This window comes from Clytia hemisphaerica, unplaced genomic scaffold (assembly GCF_902728285.1).
Source record: "Clytia hemisphaerica strain Z4C2 unplaced genomic scaffold, Clytia hemisphaerica genome assembly, whole genome shotgun sequence".
NCBI lineage: Eukaryota > Metazoa > Cnidaria > Hydrozoa > Leptothecata > Clytiidae > Clytia > Clytia hemisphaerica.
The window spans coordinates 537,138-556,665 of NW_027104209.1; the positions used below are offsets into that span (position 1 = coordinate 537,138).

The window sequence follows — 19,528 nt, forward strand, 5'->3', positions numbered from 1 at the left end:
ATGTAACAATCTAAATTTCAACAAGCAGGAAGCTCAACTTCTTCAGGGAATACTAACAACCTTAACAATGAGAACCAGTACTTTTCCCATCACTTTATCTGAAGAGCCAAACAAAAACAGTATCTACTAACTATAATTGGGTTCCCTAGGACGTCAGATCATCTGAAAAGGGATACACAGGTTAAACTTGAACTTGGCCGAGAATATTTCTCCAAAATGATCATCCACTACTATCTTAAAATGTTATTAGATAAAATGATCAAAATATCAGCCAAAATATGAGGATAAACTCCTTACCTTCAAAAACAGGAAATAGAAAAACATATTTAAAGTTCATGCATTAAAATATTTTTCCACTCTAAAATATTAAAATTTTTACGCATTCAAGTGTTCAATACTAGCTTTTTAAAAATGGATGTTAGAATTTATAATTCATAAATTCAGGATATTTGAAAAGAACAAAACCCTCTTAAGATGTTTATCAATACGATCGATAGTTATTTATAGTATTTGTTGCACCATAAGGAAAAGCAGCAAGCTCGCTAAGTCAGGAAATCGGAAGAACAAACAACTTGAATGGAAAAATATCCCCTCATTTATTCATCTCTATGTCATACGCATGCACTTGATGTTTTACTCCGCTAGCCTAACTTAACTTAAGTTTTGATAATTTCCGGAGGTGAACGAAAAATGAACAGTTGACTCTCTCTAATTCGAACTTAAAGGTACCAAAGTTTTTTTCGAATTAGAGATAGTAATTTATACCACTCCCCAGCTGATAGGACCAATGTTTTAGTTCGAGTTACAGAGAGACTCGAATAATAGAGGTTCGAATTAGGGAGAGTTGAGAGTTGATTGTTCATCCTAACCGCCACAAAATGTCAAAGCAACGTCAATTTAACAGCTTGGATTGAATGTATTGAAGCCTGTCACTGAAACTAAAATGAAAACTAAAGACCTTCTGAACTTATAAAAGGATTTTCTTTCTCAAGCAGAGTATAACCATACAAAATTTAACCCAAGAGTGTTATGTTCGAAAAGCTCACGAATCTATTGTTTCTTATCACATTCGTAATATCGATTTATTTGAATGGCGTCTTGAACACTGATATGACTTCTTTGTCCGAATTTGGCGCCATTTTTCGATCGAATGGTTGTCCTTAATCCAGGGAATTTTGAGAAGGCGTTCCATTCATAATGCATAATGGAATCATAATCATATGGTGAACCACGTGAATCGATGGTGTAAGTGGAATATTTCCTGAAGTTGTGTTTCTGATCTATAACAACAAAATAAAGAATTAAGTAATTCTGCGACCACATTTGAGGGGTACACAAAGGCTGATTTTTTTTTTGGCTGTTTACCTACCCGATGGTAAGGAATTTCTACACTCACCGTTGACTCTTATCTTTTTAATCGCTGATCAAGACATTAAGCAGAGAGAGAGATCAAGTACTATTTCAAAGTCTTTGGAAAGGCCCGGCCAGGAGTTGAACCCAAAACTTTACTCATCGTAGCCGAGTGATCTATACTACCTTTATGCCGCAGTCTAAAGACCCATGTTGACCCTGTCTTAAGAACTTAAGAAGGGTCAAGTAACCAATCTAAACCGCAGACCTATGGAACTGCATGTAGTAAACGTAAGGCAGGCTATAGAACGCCATATTACTTCGAAATCGAGGCAATCGGGTAATTAAGAATGGAAATAAGGAAAGAAGAGAAGAAAAAGTCAGTTGTTGATACCTTCAGTGATATTATCCCAAACGATTTCCACGTAATCATCACGATCTGGTCTTGATTGTTCATGCCACATTCCTAACATGTGTCCTGAAAATAAAGGAGATAATAAAAGTGACACATATCCTTAAAATTACGGAGCTAATGGTAGTTAGATTTAGTAGATGAAATAATTATATTTTAGGGAAATTTGCGAAAGTAATTTCCGCGAGATAATTCTTCTTCTTAAAAGATAAGTTACTCGGTTCATTCCAGACTGGAGAATAATGACAATACAGGGCTTATGAAAGCAAATTCAAAACATGTAGAAGCTGAACCTGGTGCTTTATTTAAAAATACCTTAAAAGATATATGTGGTGAATTTTTCTTACCAATTTCATGGATAGCAGTTCCAACACCAAAGCATCCGAAACCAAGAGAGATTCTCTGCTTACCACCTGTTCGTCCAACGTATGAATAACATCTAGAGTAGAAGAAAAGAATCAAATGTAATTTTGATTCAGTTGCTTGAACCGAAGGAGATTCACATATACTTCTGGCTTGATTTAACAGCAAAACGCGATCACTTCTCTATTGAGTACACGTTTCTTTTTTTAAGAAACACACTTTTAAGAAACACGAGGCTCAGAATGCCTAAAAACTAAGAAACATCTAAGAAACATGCTGAGGCTGAGAATGAGAAATTAACATTTTTTAATTTGGTTTTTTTAAGAACCTTCCAATCCAGCCTTCCATCCATGAGACTGAGTATATTAAAAAGTTTAGAAACATGTAAGAAACATTTAAGGCTCAAAAGGTCGATTTCTTAAGAATCATTGAGGCTGCTTGGTAAAACTAGTTTCTTAAAAAAAAAAAACGTGTATGGAAATAGTTTTCCAACGGTCAAAAAAAAGAACACAACCAGATATTTTACTAAATCTCTAGGGTTTTATTAAAAATGAAAAACGTCAATCAAACAAACCGTAAAAAATAAAGAAGACTAAGACAATAAGCTGTTCCATTAAAAAACCATACATATTTGCATGGATATAAACTGGAATGACCCAATCTACTAACAAACGTCAATTTGCTGCAACTTTAGACGTGTACGCTTCAGGACTGCTGTTTCAGATTTATAAAACATTGCTAAAAAAGTCAGCGTAGTTTTTATTTACAAGAAAGTATGTACTGTTAAGACAAAAATTCGTGCTTACTTTCCAAAATCAGCGAAGAATTCAACGTAGTCTTTTTGGTCAGTTCTTTCAACAAATCGAACGCATGTCTTTTCTTCCCACTGTTTCATGGCTTTACGAACTGAACTTTTTCTCCATAATGTGTTGCCTGAGTAAAGAGAGAAAAAATTTATATGAAGTGTGTTAAAGGGCTTGGTTGGCAGATGCTAGTCAAAAAGTAAGACAGATTTGTGGATAACCAGGGTCATTCGCTTAAAGCTCATGCATTTCCTGGGGGTCATATTGGGCATATTGCACCAAATAGACAAACTTTCTTTTAAACCATAATTATTAATCAAAAGATATAAAACTCTGGTGGCACAAACGCTGTTTAAACATCCATATAATGTTAAACGATGAACGTTGTGTGCCAGCTGGGTATAAATGTACTCACTGATGGAGGAATCCAGAGTATAAGGGACAACACCATTTGGCCATCTTTTGTATTGACTCTTCGATAACCCAAACAAATTCTCGCTTTCTTTGGATGGACCACCTGCTAAACTTTGCTCGATGTCTTGTTTGGACATCACCATGTCACCTTCAAATAAGTAACCATCTTCTGCCTCTGAAAACAAAATTAATTGTCGGTGATAGTTTTGAATAACATACTTCCAGAAATTCAAAGGAAATGAGGCTATCTACAATGAGCACGAGTTCGTAAGAGGCAACTAGCGACTGGTATTCTAGTATTGAAATGCCAAACTTCCGATAGTAGAGAAATTTCTGGCCAGTTCGCCATGAAAAAATGAAGGTATTTCGGTATCTTGTACCTTCAGAAGCTTCCAACTACACGGAGCACAGGTCCGGGAGGAGGCAACTAGAATCAAGTATGCCCTGATTGAGGAAATCAAGAGATTTAATACAAAAATTTGATGGTCCTTTTTTATTGGCCACCTACATTGATATATACTTGGAATCTGGAAAAAGTTCTCTCGAATTTCTTCGAGAAAAAACTTACTTTCAAGATTGATGCTTTTAGCTGAAGATAAAGCCAAATAGCACAATGCTAAAACTGCAACCTTCAGTGACACCATAATGACCAGTCAATGTGTTGATGAACTTCAGCATCAAGTCTTCAGTATTTATCTGAAAACAAAACATAATATTTATATAATATTTATATAAGTTTTTAGCGTACCGTGTACAGAGTCCATACAAACAGCTAGTCAAACGAAATGTCGCCAAATCGTTAAAAGTTTAATTAAAAAATTGCAAATGTTGCAATGGGGCTATAGTAAATCAATCAATTGATTGGTAATTAATTCGTGTACATCACCTGTTTAAACCTTTGTCAATATGTTTATCGAATTTCACACTTTAATGTAAAGAAATTGATACATTTCAGCGCCCATTCCAGAAAGTTTCATAGCTTTAATAAACATCCCCTTGCTATAATAAAAACGAGAAAACAGTAAAATCGGTTCGCATACTGTATTTTACGGCACGACAAAAATTATCAGGAGCAGAAGTTTATTTTCAGAGCGTTAATTTTTAAATGCAGAATGCATACTGCTCAAATCTTCAAAAATTCAACTGGGTGCAAAACCCTAATCTTGGGCGATTTCATTACTGTAGAAAACAAACAAAAAAAAGCACAAAAATGATGAGTAAAACTCTTTGTAAATATTTTATTAAAAAGTAATTTATAAACTTAAAAATCAACTGCTGGATCATAAAAATTAATCAAAATATATATATAATAATTTTTCTATAAACTGTCGAGAGTGAAAATTTTAATAAAAGAAAACGTAAAATACTAAAGACAACAAAAAGCTACTTTCTAAACAATCGTCAACAATGTACAATAACATAAATCGAAAATAAAGAACAGAAAAAAATATTTTAGCCTGAATATCAGGTACCTAGATTTAAAATCGCTCATTTGTTAAAAAGGGTAAGGGTTTAAAAACAACAAACAAGGGCGTGGTTGTAAGTACTGAATGGTGTAGAGGCTAAAAAGGTTGGGAAAGGGAAGTGCGGGTAGGGGAAAATGAAAGGATAAGGAAAGAGCGAAACTGAAAATAATAATATGAAAATAAAAAAATAATTTGAACTAACGGTTAAAAAATTTAACATAATTTGAATAATTGGGAATAAAATTCTGTATATATATTTTAAACGACATTTTGGTAAAAATGATAATAGAAGGGATTCGAATTTGTATAAAATCTTTCTAAGTATAATCGTTTTCAAATTATAGAAATTCTGAAGGAGTTAATCAAAGTCGCACTAATAGTTCAACTACGCAAATAAGCCTGGAAAATCATAATATAATAATATCAATATAATATATTATTTTGTTTTTATAATTTACTTCTTTTTAAAAAATGTAAACAATTATTCATGATGACTCGTCTATGCATGCTTATAACACTAATATTTTGAATAAAATAAATTGTATGTTTAAATCCTACTATACTCGTTTAAAACCCCTAACTTTCTAAAGAACACCTAACAAAAGTTATTTATTTTGAAAATAAAGTTTCAATCAACTTTTCAACATACTGTGTACGTTATAAAAATGTGAAAACGTCACAAAAGTCCAAAAAGTGAAATTTTCAAAGTAGCAAATCAAACATAAGAACGCTGGCATCACAGGTCACTGAAAGTATACGTAGACATGAATGTACGTAGATAAGTCTTACGTCGAGTTATGTCTCACGTGTTACAGGATAGTTGTTCTTAGAGGCATTATATCCTCATCGGGAAAAGAGCGTTGCCGCACGGGCGTTCGTTTCTGGGAAGGAACCACTTTCAATGGATTTTCATCGTCATCGGATTTGACGGAAATTCTCGCTCTCGTTTTCGGTGAGTTCTCGTTAGTGCCCGACGGCAAGAGAAAGTCGTGAAGATCGTTAACGGAGCCGCTGCTGTTCGACGAACGGTTGATTCCACGGTTAACAAGGGCTTCTTGTACTTTTTGACATAATTTGCGGAATTTTCGATGTGAACCTAAAAGGCACGAGTCATTTCAACATGATAAAGAATACAAGTCGAGACTGGCGTTTTTCACAGAAGCTAGTCACGTTACACTCAATGATATTAGTGAGCGATAGCTAATTTATCTAAGGTCTAAGGCGTCAGTGCCGAAGCCCGGGGTTTCCCAGTTCTAATTCCCGTCCATACCAAAACTCCCTTCAGTTCATATATAGCCGTACATAGATTACCAGGCTATCTAGTTAAAATATAGAACTTTATCCCGACATTGCATATTGACTAATGCGCTTTCGAATGTTTTGCTCAAAATTCGAATGTATTGTGTTTTGTTTTCTTTACAATATGGCCTATTTTATGGCGTACCAACAGTGCCAAAAAGATTATTTGCTAAATGGTAATTTTCTTATTCTAGAACGACGTTTTGTATTCTAGCAAAATGTTTCTTACTGTGGAAAGAAAGTTTTATTCCAGACACACCTTTTATCCTGAGAATTCAAATTTCATATTCTAAAACTTAATTCTATTTTGGAAGATTGCTTTTCGTTATTCTAGAAAAGAGAAATCGCTATAACAGGAGGAGTATTTTTGTTATTCCAGGAAAGTTTTTTGCAATATTTATCGCAATGCATTATTGACAAAAATGAAGTTTTTCAACAGTGCCAAAAATAATGCATTGCAGGGCTAAAAGGGGTTTCCACTGTAAAGCACCTTCTACACTAAATAATTTAATTACATTTTGGGTGAATAGGAAAATTCAATGTTTTCATTTGCTTTGTCACTACGTAATGTTTCCGTAACGTATATTTCACGGAATGAGCGTACACAAAATAATGGCCATGCCCCTGGTAATTACGTACTTTTTCATTCACCCTTCCCCCGGCTGAAAATCTATTTCAAAAGGCTTCGGTTTTCCCTTTTTTCTAAGCATGCTTTAAATATTGGGGTTTCCTCGGAGTCAAAAAAAATTAAAGCAGAAGGCGGCAACATAAATAAGGGTTGAGAAATAAATAGAGCGTCTATTCGTAATGGCGGGAAAGAAAACAAATTTGTTGATTTTCTTCCATACTGCATATGTGGAAAAAATCCTCTACAAGCAGTTAAAGTAAAATTAAAGTGGGGTCGAAGCTATGATTTTTAAAGCAAGAAGTGATTAAATTTAAAAGAAATAAACAAAGCATGAAGCGGTCACATATAAAGTTTCTGCTTTAATCACTTGTTTCTATGACAATGAAATAAAGCATGCTTTAATTTTCCAGTGTGACCCCCCCAAAAAATCAGCGCGTGTCGGATCGAAGATGGGTTTTCCGCTTTTTTGAAGAAAACTATGTACTCGTTGTGTAAATATAGCCTTAGAAATTTCAAGTCAAAGGAAACCCTTTTTGGCACTGTGTAACTCATTCTCTTTTCTGGAAACACGTTTTTTTTATTCTAGAAATTTTTTTTTATTCCACAATATTTTTTTATGCTAGAAATGCTTTTTTATGCTAGAAAAAAGACTTTCATGCTAGAAATGCTTTTTTATGCTAGAAAAAAGATTTTCATGCTAGAAAAGCTTTTTTATGCTAGAAAAAAAATTTTCATGCTAGAAATGCTTTTTTATGCTAGAAAAAAAATTTTCATGCTAGAAATGCTTTTTTATGCTAGAAAAAAGATTTTCATGCTAGGAATGCTTCTTCATGCTAGAAAAAAGTATTCCATACTAATTCATCTAATTCTCTATTCCAGAAGTGTATTTTGGATAATCTAGAAACGCTTTTTGAATGGTTTTTCGAATACAGAATTAAGTTATAGAATAAAGAAATTGTTAATTCCTAATGAATACGGAATAATCTTTTTGGCACTGATGGTACGCCATACTATTTTGCTCCTAAAAGGCCAATTTTAGAAGTGATTTTTTAAATCCTGAGCATATTCGTGTTTTGCAGAATTTAATTTCGCGGATTTGTTAAAAAACCGCGAAATTAAATTCCGCAAAAATTTATTCTGCGAAAAGTTCTTCCCGTTAAAATTTCTTCCCTTAAGGTAATCCCAGCTAAGGAATTGCCCAAGGAACCGATTTATAATTGAATTCGAATTCTGAAATAGTGATGTTGATAATCCTACTCACCTGATTCAAAAGTGAATACTACTTCATACTGTAGGCTCTCCTTCGTTCGGTTCATTTCATCAACCAGTTCATCACTAGAAGGCTCCTCCACACTGATTTCCATCACTGTACAAAGGGGCGATGCAGGGAGTAAGAAACGCCCCTGTTTCTTGTATTCTAACCGGTATTTGGAATTCTCGAGAGGGACGTGAGAAACCTTTGAAGACATCTGAAAAAAGGAGACACAATGATAAGATAATTCAATTTTACAATCCACATTAAATACCTTTCTTCAGCTTTACCAGTCAACAAGAAAAAGTTTTGGCACAATGAAAATGTATTTCTTTTTTGCTCCGACTTATGGCCTTCCAACGGACACTTTTTTGAATAAATAAAATCAACAGTCTCGAAAATCTAAGAAAGTTAAATTTCTAAATTTGCTATGATGATCTCTTGATGAAAACGAGAAACTGTATCAAACTTTTTGAAGTTTTTCTATAAAGTTATTTGTTTTAAATCTGTCTTACCGTTAAAAAAGAGTGAATGAGGTCAGCGTTAATTTCAGTTAAAGTTCGATCTTTTATCAACACACGATGTAGCTAGAAGGAAAAGAAGAAAACATCAATTAAAAACCATTCGTATTTTTGCTAGTGGTAAACACTCCGAACGGGATGTCAAGGTAAGCGCACGCTTAAAGCAAATTGACGTTAAATTACTAAGCGGTCGTAAAGAAATATGACTAAGCAGTTCACGGTTCTGCGAAATAGGTATACGTTTCAAACAGTTCTTCTTATCAATCCGAACTTTATCAAGCTTAACGGGTAAGAGCTGAAAAGGTCAATGTAAATAAAGCTCATATCGACAAATTACACAATCTTTTCGCATAGGCCATTTCACAGTCGCAAAGTGTAATGGGTTATCAGGACCACTGCGTGCTAAAAACGACTTACTATTGGTCCAAAGTTTTGAGAAATTTTGAAGATTTTTGCGTCTAGTCAACCGGAAGTCGTCACTAGAGCGCAATTAGTCCTGATTACCCATGTTTCATTTCGACTGTGAAATGGCTTATGTAGTGCGAGATCTTACCGAAGACCCTGGATGACCAACGTTGAATAATGAGCCAGGAAACCAAGATCGTTTCACCATCCTTATAAGTAGAAAGAAATGAATGAATATAAATGAATAAACTTATAGAGGAAAAATGCATCTAATGATTAGTAATTACCAAAAAAGAAAGAAGATAAGTAACAGTTTTTTGTTATTTTCAAGTGGAGAGACGAATAATATATTATCCTTTTTAAAAAGATATATTTCCCCTTAAAGGAAGGTACCACTGTTTTTTTTTTGATGGTTTTAATTCATCCAAACATAATAAATAGACAAGCCATTCTTACTCAATTGGTGGAGATTGAGGCGAATCTTCTGATTCCGATGATAAGTCTAAAGGTGAATAAAAACGGTGAAACTTATCACATTAAGAAGAATTATACATTAGAGTCTCTTTAACTCGAACCTCTTTAAAACTCGAACAAGCTTTTTCGTTCCGTCAATTTAACAATGCCTTTAAATCTTACTCCATAGCTCGATATTTCTTTAACTCGAACTAGTTTGTGTTCCCCGTGCGTGACTCAACTGTATTTGCTATTCGTTCTCATAATTGAAGATAAATTTCACGGTAGCCGATTTCCTGTCATACACAAAACGCACCGCCAGAAGCGGTTATAACAAACCATGCTAAACTGTTAAAAAAGCTGGAAATTTAAAAACTGTGCTCCTTCCGAATAACACGAAGAGAGGAACCTCATCAAAATAGAACGCGTGTCTATTCCGTAAAATATCCTGCTGTGAGGAATTTCAATTAAGGAAATCAAAATGTAAAAGCTATGTTTGAGGTCAGCAGCTATCATTAATATTCTGATAAAATCAACTTTTTATGATCTTAATCATTACCACGATTAAATACAGTCATATACTAATCAATCAATTTAAGGTGACTTTGTAATTGAGTGATGGGGATTAAAGTTTGGATTTGGTAGACTTTTTGTTTATTAGTTTGTTTGTTTGCTTGTTTGTTGTATTGATTTTAATGAATTAATTTGTGGATTTCAATAACAATTGAGGTATCATTTGTACATGTCTGCGGGATCCTGATTATTAAACTTTCCACCTATGACCCTTTAAAAGTTTTTCTAAAAAATTTCGGGCTAAATTTTGATAAATTCATAAAAACTCTCATTTCATTTGAATTTAATTCCCATGTTGCTACATTCAATTGACAAAAAGTCATGCGCTAGTATCGTGGATGTCTCTCCGATTTCTTACACTTTGAACGCAATGTTGGGACAGTACTGGTTATTAAGCTGAGATCTGACAAAAAAGGAATATCGATGTTACCTCCTGATCTGTGGAAGATATTTTTAGTGAGTGTGAAGAAGCGATCTCTCCAAGGACTTCCAGGTGGTGTGTTCACCACTAGGGATGAAGGCCTCCTAGAAATAAAAAAAATTAATTTAATTCGGTTATGGCTTTCGCTTAGTGGAAAGTTTGAATTTTAAGTTCTCAGAAGTAAAGAACACGGAGCATTAATCATCATTTTATTTGAATACAAGGACTGGTTCATTGATCTTTCATATCTTCCGTTTTGAATATCAAAATCACAAAATCATGACTGATATTTAAATCCTACTCGTTATAAGAAATTTCGTAATCATCAGCCAGTAAAAAAGCATACCCATGCTTATTTTTACCATTCCAAGGTCGATAACATTTTGATTAACTTAAGGGAACAATGTTTGCAGAACTTAAGTTGGCGCATTTTGCGGAACTAATTTTCGCGGTTGACACTCACTTTTTGCCGAAAACTCTCCATATTTCTAGGGGTTTTTGAGGATTTTTAGTAAAAATTGCATTTCACGGAACTAATTTTCGCGGTAGACATCCATAAACGCAAAAATTATTTCCGCGAAAATTAGTTCCCGCGAAAATTAGTTCCCTTAAAGTATAACAATTTCAACAAATACAATTTGTATTTACCTGTTTGGTGTCAGAGCTTCAGCTTTATGAGACATGGTTGTAGCTGCTCTTGGTCTTCGTTGCATAGAATATGTACCATTTTGATATGTCAAATTTACCCTAAATAACAGTTCATAAAATTTATAACAGCAAACACAATGGAACAATCACATTGCAACATAACCTAAATAACAAAATATAACTAATATAACAAACTGTCAAACGTTTTTGCGATTTCGACTCAAACAGTCGTTCAAGAGGGGTTGAAGAAAAATATATCCTATCACAAAATTTCCATAGCTTTGCATTAAATTCAATTAGGAAAATTTCTACTTTGGAGAGATACTAACGAGCGTCGTGCAATGTTCAAATTAGGCGAGTCCACACGTTTCTTCACTACCTCTGAAACGAAAAAAATGAAAAGAATAAATGAAATAGAAGAGACTTTAGAGGTACAATTAGTTTTAACGATTACATGAGCTTTTAATTAGCAGTGATTAACTATTATCATGGATAAAATCATTGAGTACTTAATATTAGGATAAAATATTAATTGGAAAATCTTTCGAATGGTCAACAGTTTCAAAGTTTTTAAATTTGATTTTCGTAGCATGCAAGGTTTCAAAGAAGGTCAAACCCCAAACAAGAAAAACAGATTAGATAAGGTAAAGTTAATTTTATATATCTTTCCTCTTTTACTCTATCGTGTTTCTATAATACATCTTTTTCTTCTAAAATCCAATAAAAATTAATAAAATCTGTTGTTTATCATACATCCAGTTTAAAATATTAGGGTGAAAACACCCAAATGAAGGCGCCAGCCTTAGCCAAAACTAAAAATACAACCAAAAGTCAGAAGACTCTTAAAAAATCAAAAGTAACAAAAGGAATGCGTAAAAGTCTACAAAATATAAGTAAAAACCAATTGCAATATGTGTTAGTTCAACCAAATTTTTGTTTGTAGGTTAAATTACAAAGATAAGCGATGATGATGAATAAAGAGAGAATAATGACGCGCCAATAGTTCATAAATGTTTCTTTGAGATTGGATAAAGAATATGAGGTCTTGCCTGAAGTGTAGATCAAAGCCTTGACGTCATCTTGAGTTGATGGTCTCCTCGATTTTCGATCCAGCAGTAAAAAGTAAATCACTTTTTCAACATTTTTCCTGAAGAAGAGAAATAAGAGATCAATCAAGGTTGTGTTTAGAAATTAACAAAAATTCTATTTGACACTTTGTTTCACTAAATGAAATCAATGATAGTGATTATTTTTAGGTCAGAGTAGGATGTGCCCATTTCTTCAACGAAAATGGATTTCAGGGAATAAGTTCTCATTCAAAGCAGGTTTTCTCAATTTCTTATTACAAAAAGCTACTCAATCATTAGCCCGGGGGCCACTTAAAGCTTTTTGATAGACTGAATGGCGCTGATGATAAGTGGCCCGGTGTAATTTGGCAGGCTTCATATTTTGGCTTTGCTTGAGGTGGTAGCAAATACATACCACTAGATCCAGTCTCCTTTTGGAGAAAAATAAACAGAAAGCCATGTACAACAGACCAATTTTTTTCTAATTTTGGAGGTATTTTCATTGTGTTTTTTTATAGTTTCATAAACTTTGATGGGTTTTAGCATATATTTTATTGTTGTGTTGTTTTCTTATAACTTTTGAAAACGAAAGTGAAAAATTCAAGATGACGATGTCCTCTAGTCTACTTCACTGGACTCAGTGCCATCAAAATCATCAAAAAGCAAAGTTCAGTCAGAAGTAGACTCTAGTCTACTCAATCATGGACTATAATGGTAATGAAGTAAAACCAGCCTAGAGTGTCAACAATAGCAGTTTATTTAAACTATTATAGTGTCCTCACTTTTTGACCAGTAGACTGTTGGTAAGCTTTGCACGGTCTTTGAAACATCCCAGACAGTTCATTGAGTTGACAACATCCTCGTCTAATTCATCCTCTACCAAGTCTTTAATCTGAAATGGAAAAATCGAACAATAAAATTAAACTCTATGTTATAATTCACCATATTTTAAGAAAACGCACATTTTACTACTCTCTAATTTCTCTGTTCTTGAGCATTTTGACAACCAATAAATATTCTCTTTTTACCCAGTTCAATGAACTGGACTTCTGAAAAGCTCAGGATTTACTGAACAATACAAGGATAAGGTCTGGATAAGGTCTGAATCAGCAAATTATACTAACATCGACGAGGGATGGTAGTGGAGGCTCTGGAGGTATCTCTTCTGCATTCCTGAAAGCAAAACAAGTCATACCAGAGGAATGTAAAGAGATGGAAAAACAGCTTTTCTGATTACTCAAAGTTCAACGATCACTTCTATTGAAAATTCCATTGTAAAAACGTTGATTAGATCATTAAATGAAAGTCCAGAAAAGACGGCTCGCCATACAAATCGGACGGTTTCTACATGATTTGACGATAAAAATGAAAATTTGTTTTTCCTTTTTTGCCGATTACTAGTTCAATTTTTAAGAATAAGGAGCAATATTTTTTTTTATGTATAACAAAAGAAATTCTTAACGCAATGATATTAAATTGGTTCTTGTAAAACTGTCAGAAGTCGAGTAAAATCAAGATGAAGTTATAATTTTCTCGAGCTCTAGCTTTCCATATTATGGTGCGGTCATGATGCGGTTATATCAGTAGAATCGCTAGGAAATTCTGAGCAAGAAGATATAGGTACCTTTTCGTATAGGAGAGGTGTACCCAAAATATAAGCCCTAAAAGTTTGGGCATAATCAGGCTTGAAACAAAAGAATTTTGTCACAACACGCTAATTATGCAGATTTTTTATAGCGACAACAAAAGAAACCTATTTACTCGACATAAACTCCCTTAAGGGCAAGAGACCTGGTATATGACGAGCCGTTTTCAATTATTTTCAATAAGCTGTTTTTCCATCTCTTTACATTCCTCTGCTCATACATTTTAAAAGCTTTCTTGTATATAAAAAAAATTTTGTAAGAACATCAGCCTCAGATTTAGACCCTCAGAACAATAGTCATTGTTTGGAACAATAGGAATTTAAGGGCAATCTCAGGCTCCATCAAAATTTATTGGTTCTTATAAATAGAGCGTGTATTTGCATCGAGTTTGTCACTCTTGCAGCTTCATCCAAAGAATTTTCATTACCTTGTAAATTTCAGTCACATGTCACATCGCATGTCTTTGAATTTTTTAGAATTATTTTTATACAGTAGAATAGGAAAAATTTGGATGGACACAAAGGATTCAAAAAATACATTCAGGTAAAATTCGAAACTTACTTTGTATAAAAAGGGTGTCTTTGAACATCACCTAACTAAAATGAAAATAAAGAAATTCTGACAAGTTTGAAGCTCGTTTTTGAAAGTAGAATTTTAACAAATCAAAGAGGAAAATTTCACATTATAGTCCTGCCGATGGTATCTTATTTGCTAAAATTTCAAATTAATTTATTTTAGTTTATTCATAAAAAAAGGGAAATGGAACCAAAAATGGAAAACCATTACGCAGGTTAACTTACAGTGAATCTTTGTTCGGGATTGACTTTGATCATTTTATGAAGAAGGTCCACACAGTCGGGTGGCACAAAAGCTGGTATTGTAAACGTTCCTTTTTTGACCTAGGGCAAATCAAAAAGCATGATCTACTTAAACTGATCAAATATGTTATTAAAAGGAGGGCAATTTTTCAGAACTAATTGTTGCTTCAGAAAAAAAAGCAATTTTCATACGCTCAAAAAATAGCGAATTTTAGTTTCCTTTAAACCAACAATTTGTTCAAATTTTTCTTAATTTCTCATGATTATTTATAAAATACAACTTAGCAACTTTGGAATCTCGTGGTAATATATTCAAATAATTAATAAAACAATACCTTTTCAAGTAAAATCCTTAAATTGTCATCATCAAACGGCAAACAACCCTAAAATGAATATATAAACAAAATTAACCTATCACTAAAAAAGCTTTTGGCACTTGTGCAAATTCGAAAAAAATACATAAAAAATTATTTCATCATCCTTATGTGGAAAAACACTTTTCTTATAATATGGAACCTTTTCTTACCACTATTAAAGCATAAAGGATTACACCACAACTCCAAGTATCTGCTTTACGACCATCATACGGTACACCCTTAGAAATAACAAATTAAAATGCTATTATCATCATCATCATGGCCCAACCAAATGAATATGAAAGAAAAATATTAAAGATTATAAAACCCACTTATTACAAAGCAGAGAAAACTTTCTTCCAAAAATACCATTCCAATCTGATTTGATTACAAAAAAACACTAGGGAGAGTGAAGGGTGTCTTTAACAACACCTGAAAAAGGCTAGTAATTGTATAATATTAATATGAACTTACCCGTACAACTTCTGGACAGGCATAGTGAGGAGAACTAAAACAAAAGCATAAAAATTCAGTACATAGAAGTCACAAGCAGTCCCTACCATTACCCCAAAGGAGGAAGATTCCTCCCAAATAGGCAAGAGCTTCCCGAAACAGGCAAAACTATGGTTCCCAAATGGGAATATTTTCCTGATTAGGCTAAGTTTCACCTTAATTTTAGTATGCGACTTCCAAATCAGGGTTAAAACTTCCCGTTCGAAATTCAAAAAAATCTGAGGTTAACATCCTTCTAGTTTAGGATATAGGAAGTTTATTCCCGATTCAGAAAAATTATTTAGTGACAGGGAGAACAAAGATAATAGAAATCATACCAGATTATACCATACACAATGAATGTAATTAAAAATCAGATCCATACCCACAGGAGGTCTCTAACATGTCATTTTCCATCTAGAAAATAAAGTAGATAAAAAGTAAGACTCAAAACAAGCAACATGCTGAATGGACCTACCTAATGATTAACATCAGATGAAAATAAGAAAAAAGTGACAATAATTGTACAAAAATTCAGAATGGAAAAAATAAAGCTTGTGTGTTGAATAATGTAAAATGGTAAAAAGGAATTTCCCCAAATACGAAAATCACTTAAACCATTCAGGCCCAAAAAACCCTATTTTTAAGCAGTTTTGGCCCAAATTTGCCCAAAAAAATTTTCCTTAAAAATCTGGCTCCGTCACATTTTGGGCATTGCCATTTTGCATCATTGTGCAAAAAATCAGAAAAAAATTACGAGTCAACATTGAGAAAAGCTATATTTTCTTATTTGGTTAAAGGGAATTTCCCCAAAATAGGAAAATCCGTCTTTTAAGGCGAATAAGAATTTTCCGGGAAAAACCACTTCAGTCATTCTTTAGAGAATCTTGCCCTCCATCTTTGTACAAAAAATCAGAAAAAAGTAATGACAGGATTTTGCATAAAGTCCAAAAAACCCTATTTTTAGGCAGTTTTTGGCCCAAATTTGCCCAAATTTTTTTTTTTCGAAAATCGGGCTCCGTCACATTTTAGGCATTGCCATTTTGCATCATTGTGCAAAAATTCAGAAAAAAATAATGAGGTATATTTTCTTATTTGGTTAAAGCCATTCTTCAGAAAAAAGTAATGACAGGATTTTGCACAAAGTCCAAAAAACCCTATTTTTGGGTAGTTTTTGGCCCAAATTTGCCCAAATAAATTTTTTCTCAAAAATCGGGCTCCGTCACAATCTGGGCATTGTCATTTTGCATCATTGTGCCAAAAATCAAAAAAAAATAATGAGCCAATCCTGAGCAAAGCTGGTAACAAAACGAACGAACGAACGAACGAACGAACGAACGAACGAACGAACGAACGAACGAACGAACGAACGAACGAACGAACGAACGAACGAACGAACGAACGAACGAACGAACGAACGAACGAACGAACGAACGAACGAACGAACGAACGAACGAACGAACGAACGAACGAACGAACGAACGAACGAACGAACGAACGAACGAACGAACGAACGAACGAACGAACGAACGGACATGGGTTAATTTATAGGACCTCCACCGGGGTACCCGGAGGTAGGTCCAACAATCTTGTCATTTCTTTTGTTAAAACATGTCAAAAGTCTATTGATAAATCAGATATATGTCGAGGGAAGGATTGAAGGAATTTTTTTCTTGAGATCTATGGTTTTGTTCATTGAGATTTTTCTCTTTTTAAACTTTCGAAAAAGAGAATACAACAATGTTTCTATATTACAAAGCAACTGCTTGAAAAATGGCACAAACCATGTAATTTCACAATGACATACCTTAAGGGAAAATTTTTGTGGAAAGAAATTTTAGCGGATTTTAATTTTGCGGTTCACAGCTCAAAATTTGGAAGTTTCGCAGAATTTAATTTCGCAGTTGAGAGGATATTTTGTTTAAAATGTCCTATTTGCCCTTAAAAAAACAAATTTTATAGGTGTTTTTTTTATCATGAGAATATTCTTGTTTCGCGGAATTAAATTTTGTGGATTTGACGAAAAACCGTAAAATTAAATTTCGCGAAAATTTGTTCTGTGAAAATTTGTTCTGTGAAAATTTGTTCCCACGATAATTTATTCCCATTAACCAATAGTGGGCTGAGTCAACACAATTTTGATGATTGAAGGATATCTAACCTCCAAATATTCATTCAAAAAAAGATCACAAACCTGCACTGAAGCCATTCCAAAGTCAGCTATTTTGATATTTTTCTTTTCATCAAGTAGCAGATTTTCTGGCTTCAAATCTCTGTGACTGGAAGAAAAAGAAAGTCCAGGTTAAAAGAATATGGAAACATTCTCTGACATTTCACTCATTTTCAGAAAAGTTTAAAGTTAAATGAAAACTTGTGTTACTTTCTCTAATGAAATTATAAGATTAGATAAAAAGAAACAAATTCAGACCGATTCTTACCAGACTAAATGATGATGACAGTAGTGTATGGCTGATACTATTTGCCTAAAGAATTTTTTGGCCTAAAAGTGAATGAAAAATGTGAAAGTGAGTTTCTTTTATTTTAATTTCAGCATAACTTTTGATCAAATGGAGCAGATTTATTTAGTGATGTATCAAGTTCAAAAGTTTTTATGTACTTTATAGTAGATTGTGGAGGAGAATTATCAAACTTCAAAAGAGATCTATTTTACCTCTAGAATGTGAAGGCGCCCTTTTGAAACCAAATAATCGAAGAGTTCACCACCTCCAACATATTCCAGCACCAAAAACCTGAATAGTAAAGAATGAAGCAAACACTTTTCTTATTACTCCATACAAAGCAGTACAAATATTCTTTTTAAAAAATCAAAATAGAGTTCTGCACAATAAGCTAGACTCTTCAAATTAAAGAGATTTTGAAACAGAAACCACCCTTTTTAAACTTCTTCAAGGCAGAAAGTGAAGATTGATTTTTGAAGAGAAAAACTAACTGAGGATTTTTCTTACAGATTTTTGCGACTTTCATAAACATCATAGAGCTGAAGGACATTGTGATGTTCTATCAGCTTCATTATTGTTATTTCTCTTTCAACCTACAAGAAGAAGATATAAAAAAAAAAAAAATTGATGGCATCCAATAACTGGATGCTGCTCCTCCTGAAATCGATCATATTTAGGTAAAAACTGACTTTTTAGTAGAAAAGCACTACAAAGTGCTCTTTTCTGCCATTAACAGACGCTACCCTGCCATTCTAAAACATGGCCTAAAAAACATTTTCTGTTTTATTCTGAACTTCTTATTCATAATGAAAAGAGAAAAGCGCTGCTATGCTCACTACAAAAAGTTTATTGCATTGGTAAGACTTATTGAATTTAGGATTTAACTAAAGTAATATTAAAATCTGACTTGTTTTTTTTGCAACATCTTTTGCTCTTACCTTTGCAAGCACATTTGGTTGGATTTTGTTTTTATCAACAATCTTGACAGCAACCTTTTTCTTTGTTTGGCTGTGAATTCCTAATCTAACAACACCTAAAAAGTAAGTAAAAGAATTCTCAGTATCTGATAATAACATACTCAATCGATACAACTTTTCGTAAAAGCAACCTTGCTACAACCTGAATAATGTAAAAAGACGGTTATCGATAAACTGTAACTTAAAAGGAGATTGTTTCATAGAAGTCAATAGACCTGCGAAATATACTTCTATAATAAAGAAAAACCTTCTTTCTTTTTAAAGTTGACTGGTACATAATATATGACAAGTTATAAAATGGATAAAGACTCACCAGTTTGCCCTTTTCCAAGTGTTTGTTGAAGAAAATAGGGACCAACACCCCTCACATCTACCATGGTGACTATTGGTTGATAATGATGCTCACAGCATTTGCCTTAAGAATTGTTGTTTTGTAGCAACACACCTCATAATTCACATTTAGATTTTTCCAGCTTTCTCTATAATATCCATTTATCTCAATTATTAAATAATCTTTTCTAGAAAATAAAAACAGCTTAATTGAACTACTTTCCAAGTATCAAGTCTGACCTAAATTATTTTGCCTTGTTTTGGAGGTAAAACTTGCTGTCCCTAGGCCCCAAAAGTAATAAAAACAAGACCGTCTTGGAAGTCCTAAGCTTTTATGGAATGTTTAACAAAAAGTAATTAACTTTTTCTAAGGCA

At 33.4% G+C, this 19,528-nt stretch overlaps 2 protein-coding genes across 2 annotated transcripts; both read right to left on the minus strand.

The window, feature by feature from the left end:
• Window positions 1–959: 959 nt before the first annotated feature.
• On the minus strand, window positions 960–4,034 carry LOC136815506 (zinc metalloproteinase nas-4-like). The gene is made up of 6 exons (XM_067071964.1): window positions 3,911–4,034; window positions 3,344–3,517; window positions 2,932–3,058; window positions 2,110–2,201; window positions 1,745–1,828; window positions 960–1,280 (listed from the first exon to the last, which is right to left on the minus strand). The coding sequence occupies exons 1-6, from the start codon at window positions 3,984–3,986 to the stop codon at window positions 1,051–1,053; spliced, it is 783 nt and encodes a 260-aa protein (XP_066928065.1). The 5' UTR covers window positions 3,987–4,034; the 3' UTR covers window positions 960–1,050.
• Window positions 4,035–4,560: 526 nt separating this feature from the next.
• LOC136815507 (serine/threonine-protein kinase BRSK2-like) lies at window positions 4,561–19,337 on the minus strand. The gene is made up of 23 exons (XM_067071965.1): window positions 19,137–19,337; window positions 18,785–18,879; window positions 18,354–18,439; window positions 18,059–18,137; window positions 17,826–17,887; window positions 17,582–17,666; window positions 15,773–15,804; window positions 15,370–15,403; window positions 15,066–15,134; window positions 14,875–14,922; window positions 14,522–14,620; window positions 14,283–14,317; window positions 13,200–13,248; window positions 12,858–12,967; window positions 12,058–12,155; window positions 11,338–11,389; window positions 11,009–11,107; window positions 10,370–10,464; window positions 9,370–9,415; window positions 9,062–9,122; window positions 8,503–8,574; window positions 7,997–8,204; window positions 4,561–5,904 (listed from the first exon to the last, which is right to left on the minus strand). Exons 1-23 carry the CDS (start codon window positions 19,198–19,200, stop codon window positions 5,618–5,620), a joined length of 1,965 nt encoding a protein of 654 aa, XP_066928066.1. The 5' UTR covers window positions 19,201–19,337; the 3' UTR covers window positions 4,561–5,617.
• Window positions 19,338–19,528: the final 191 nt, after the last annotated feature.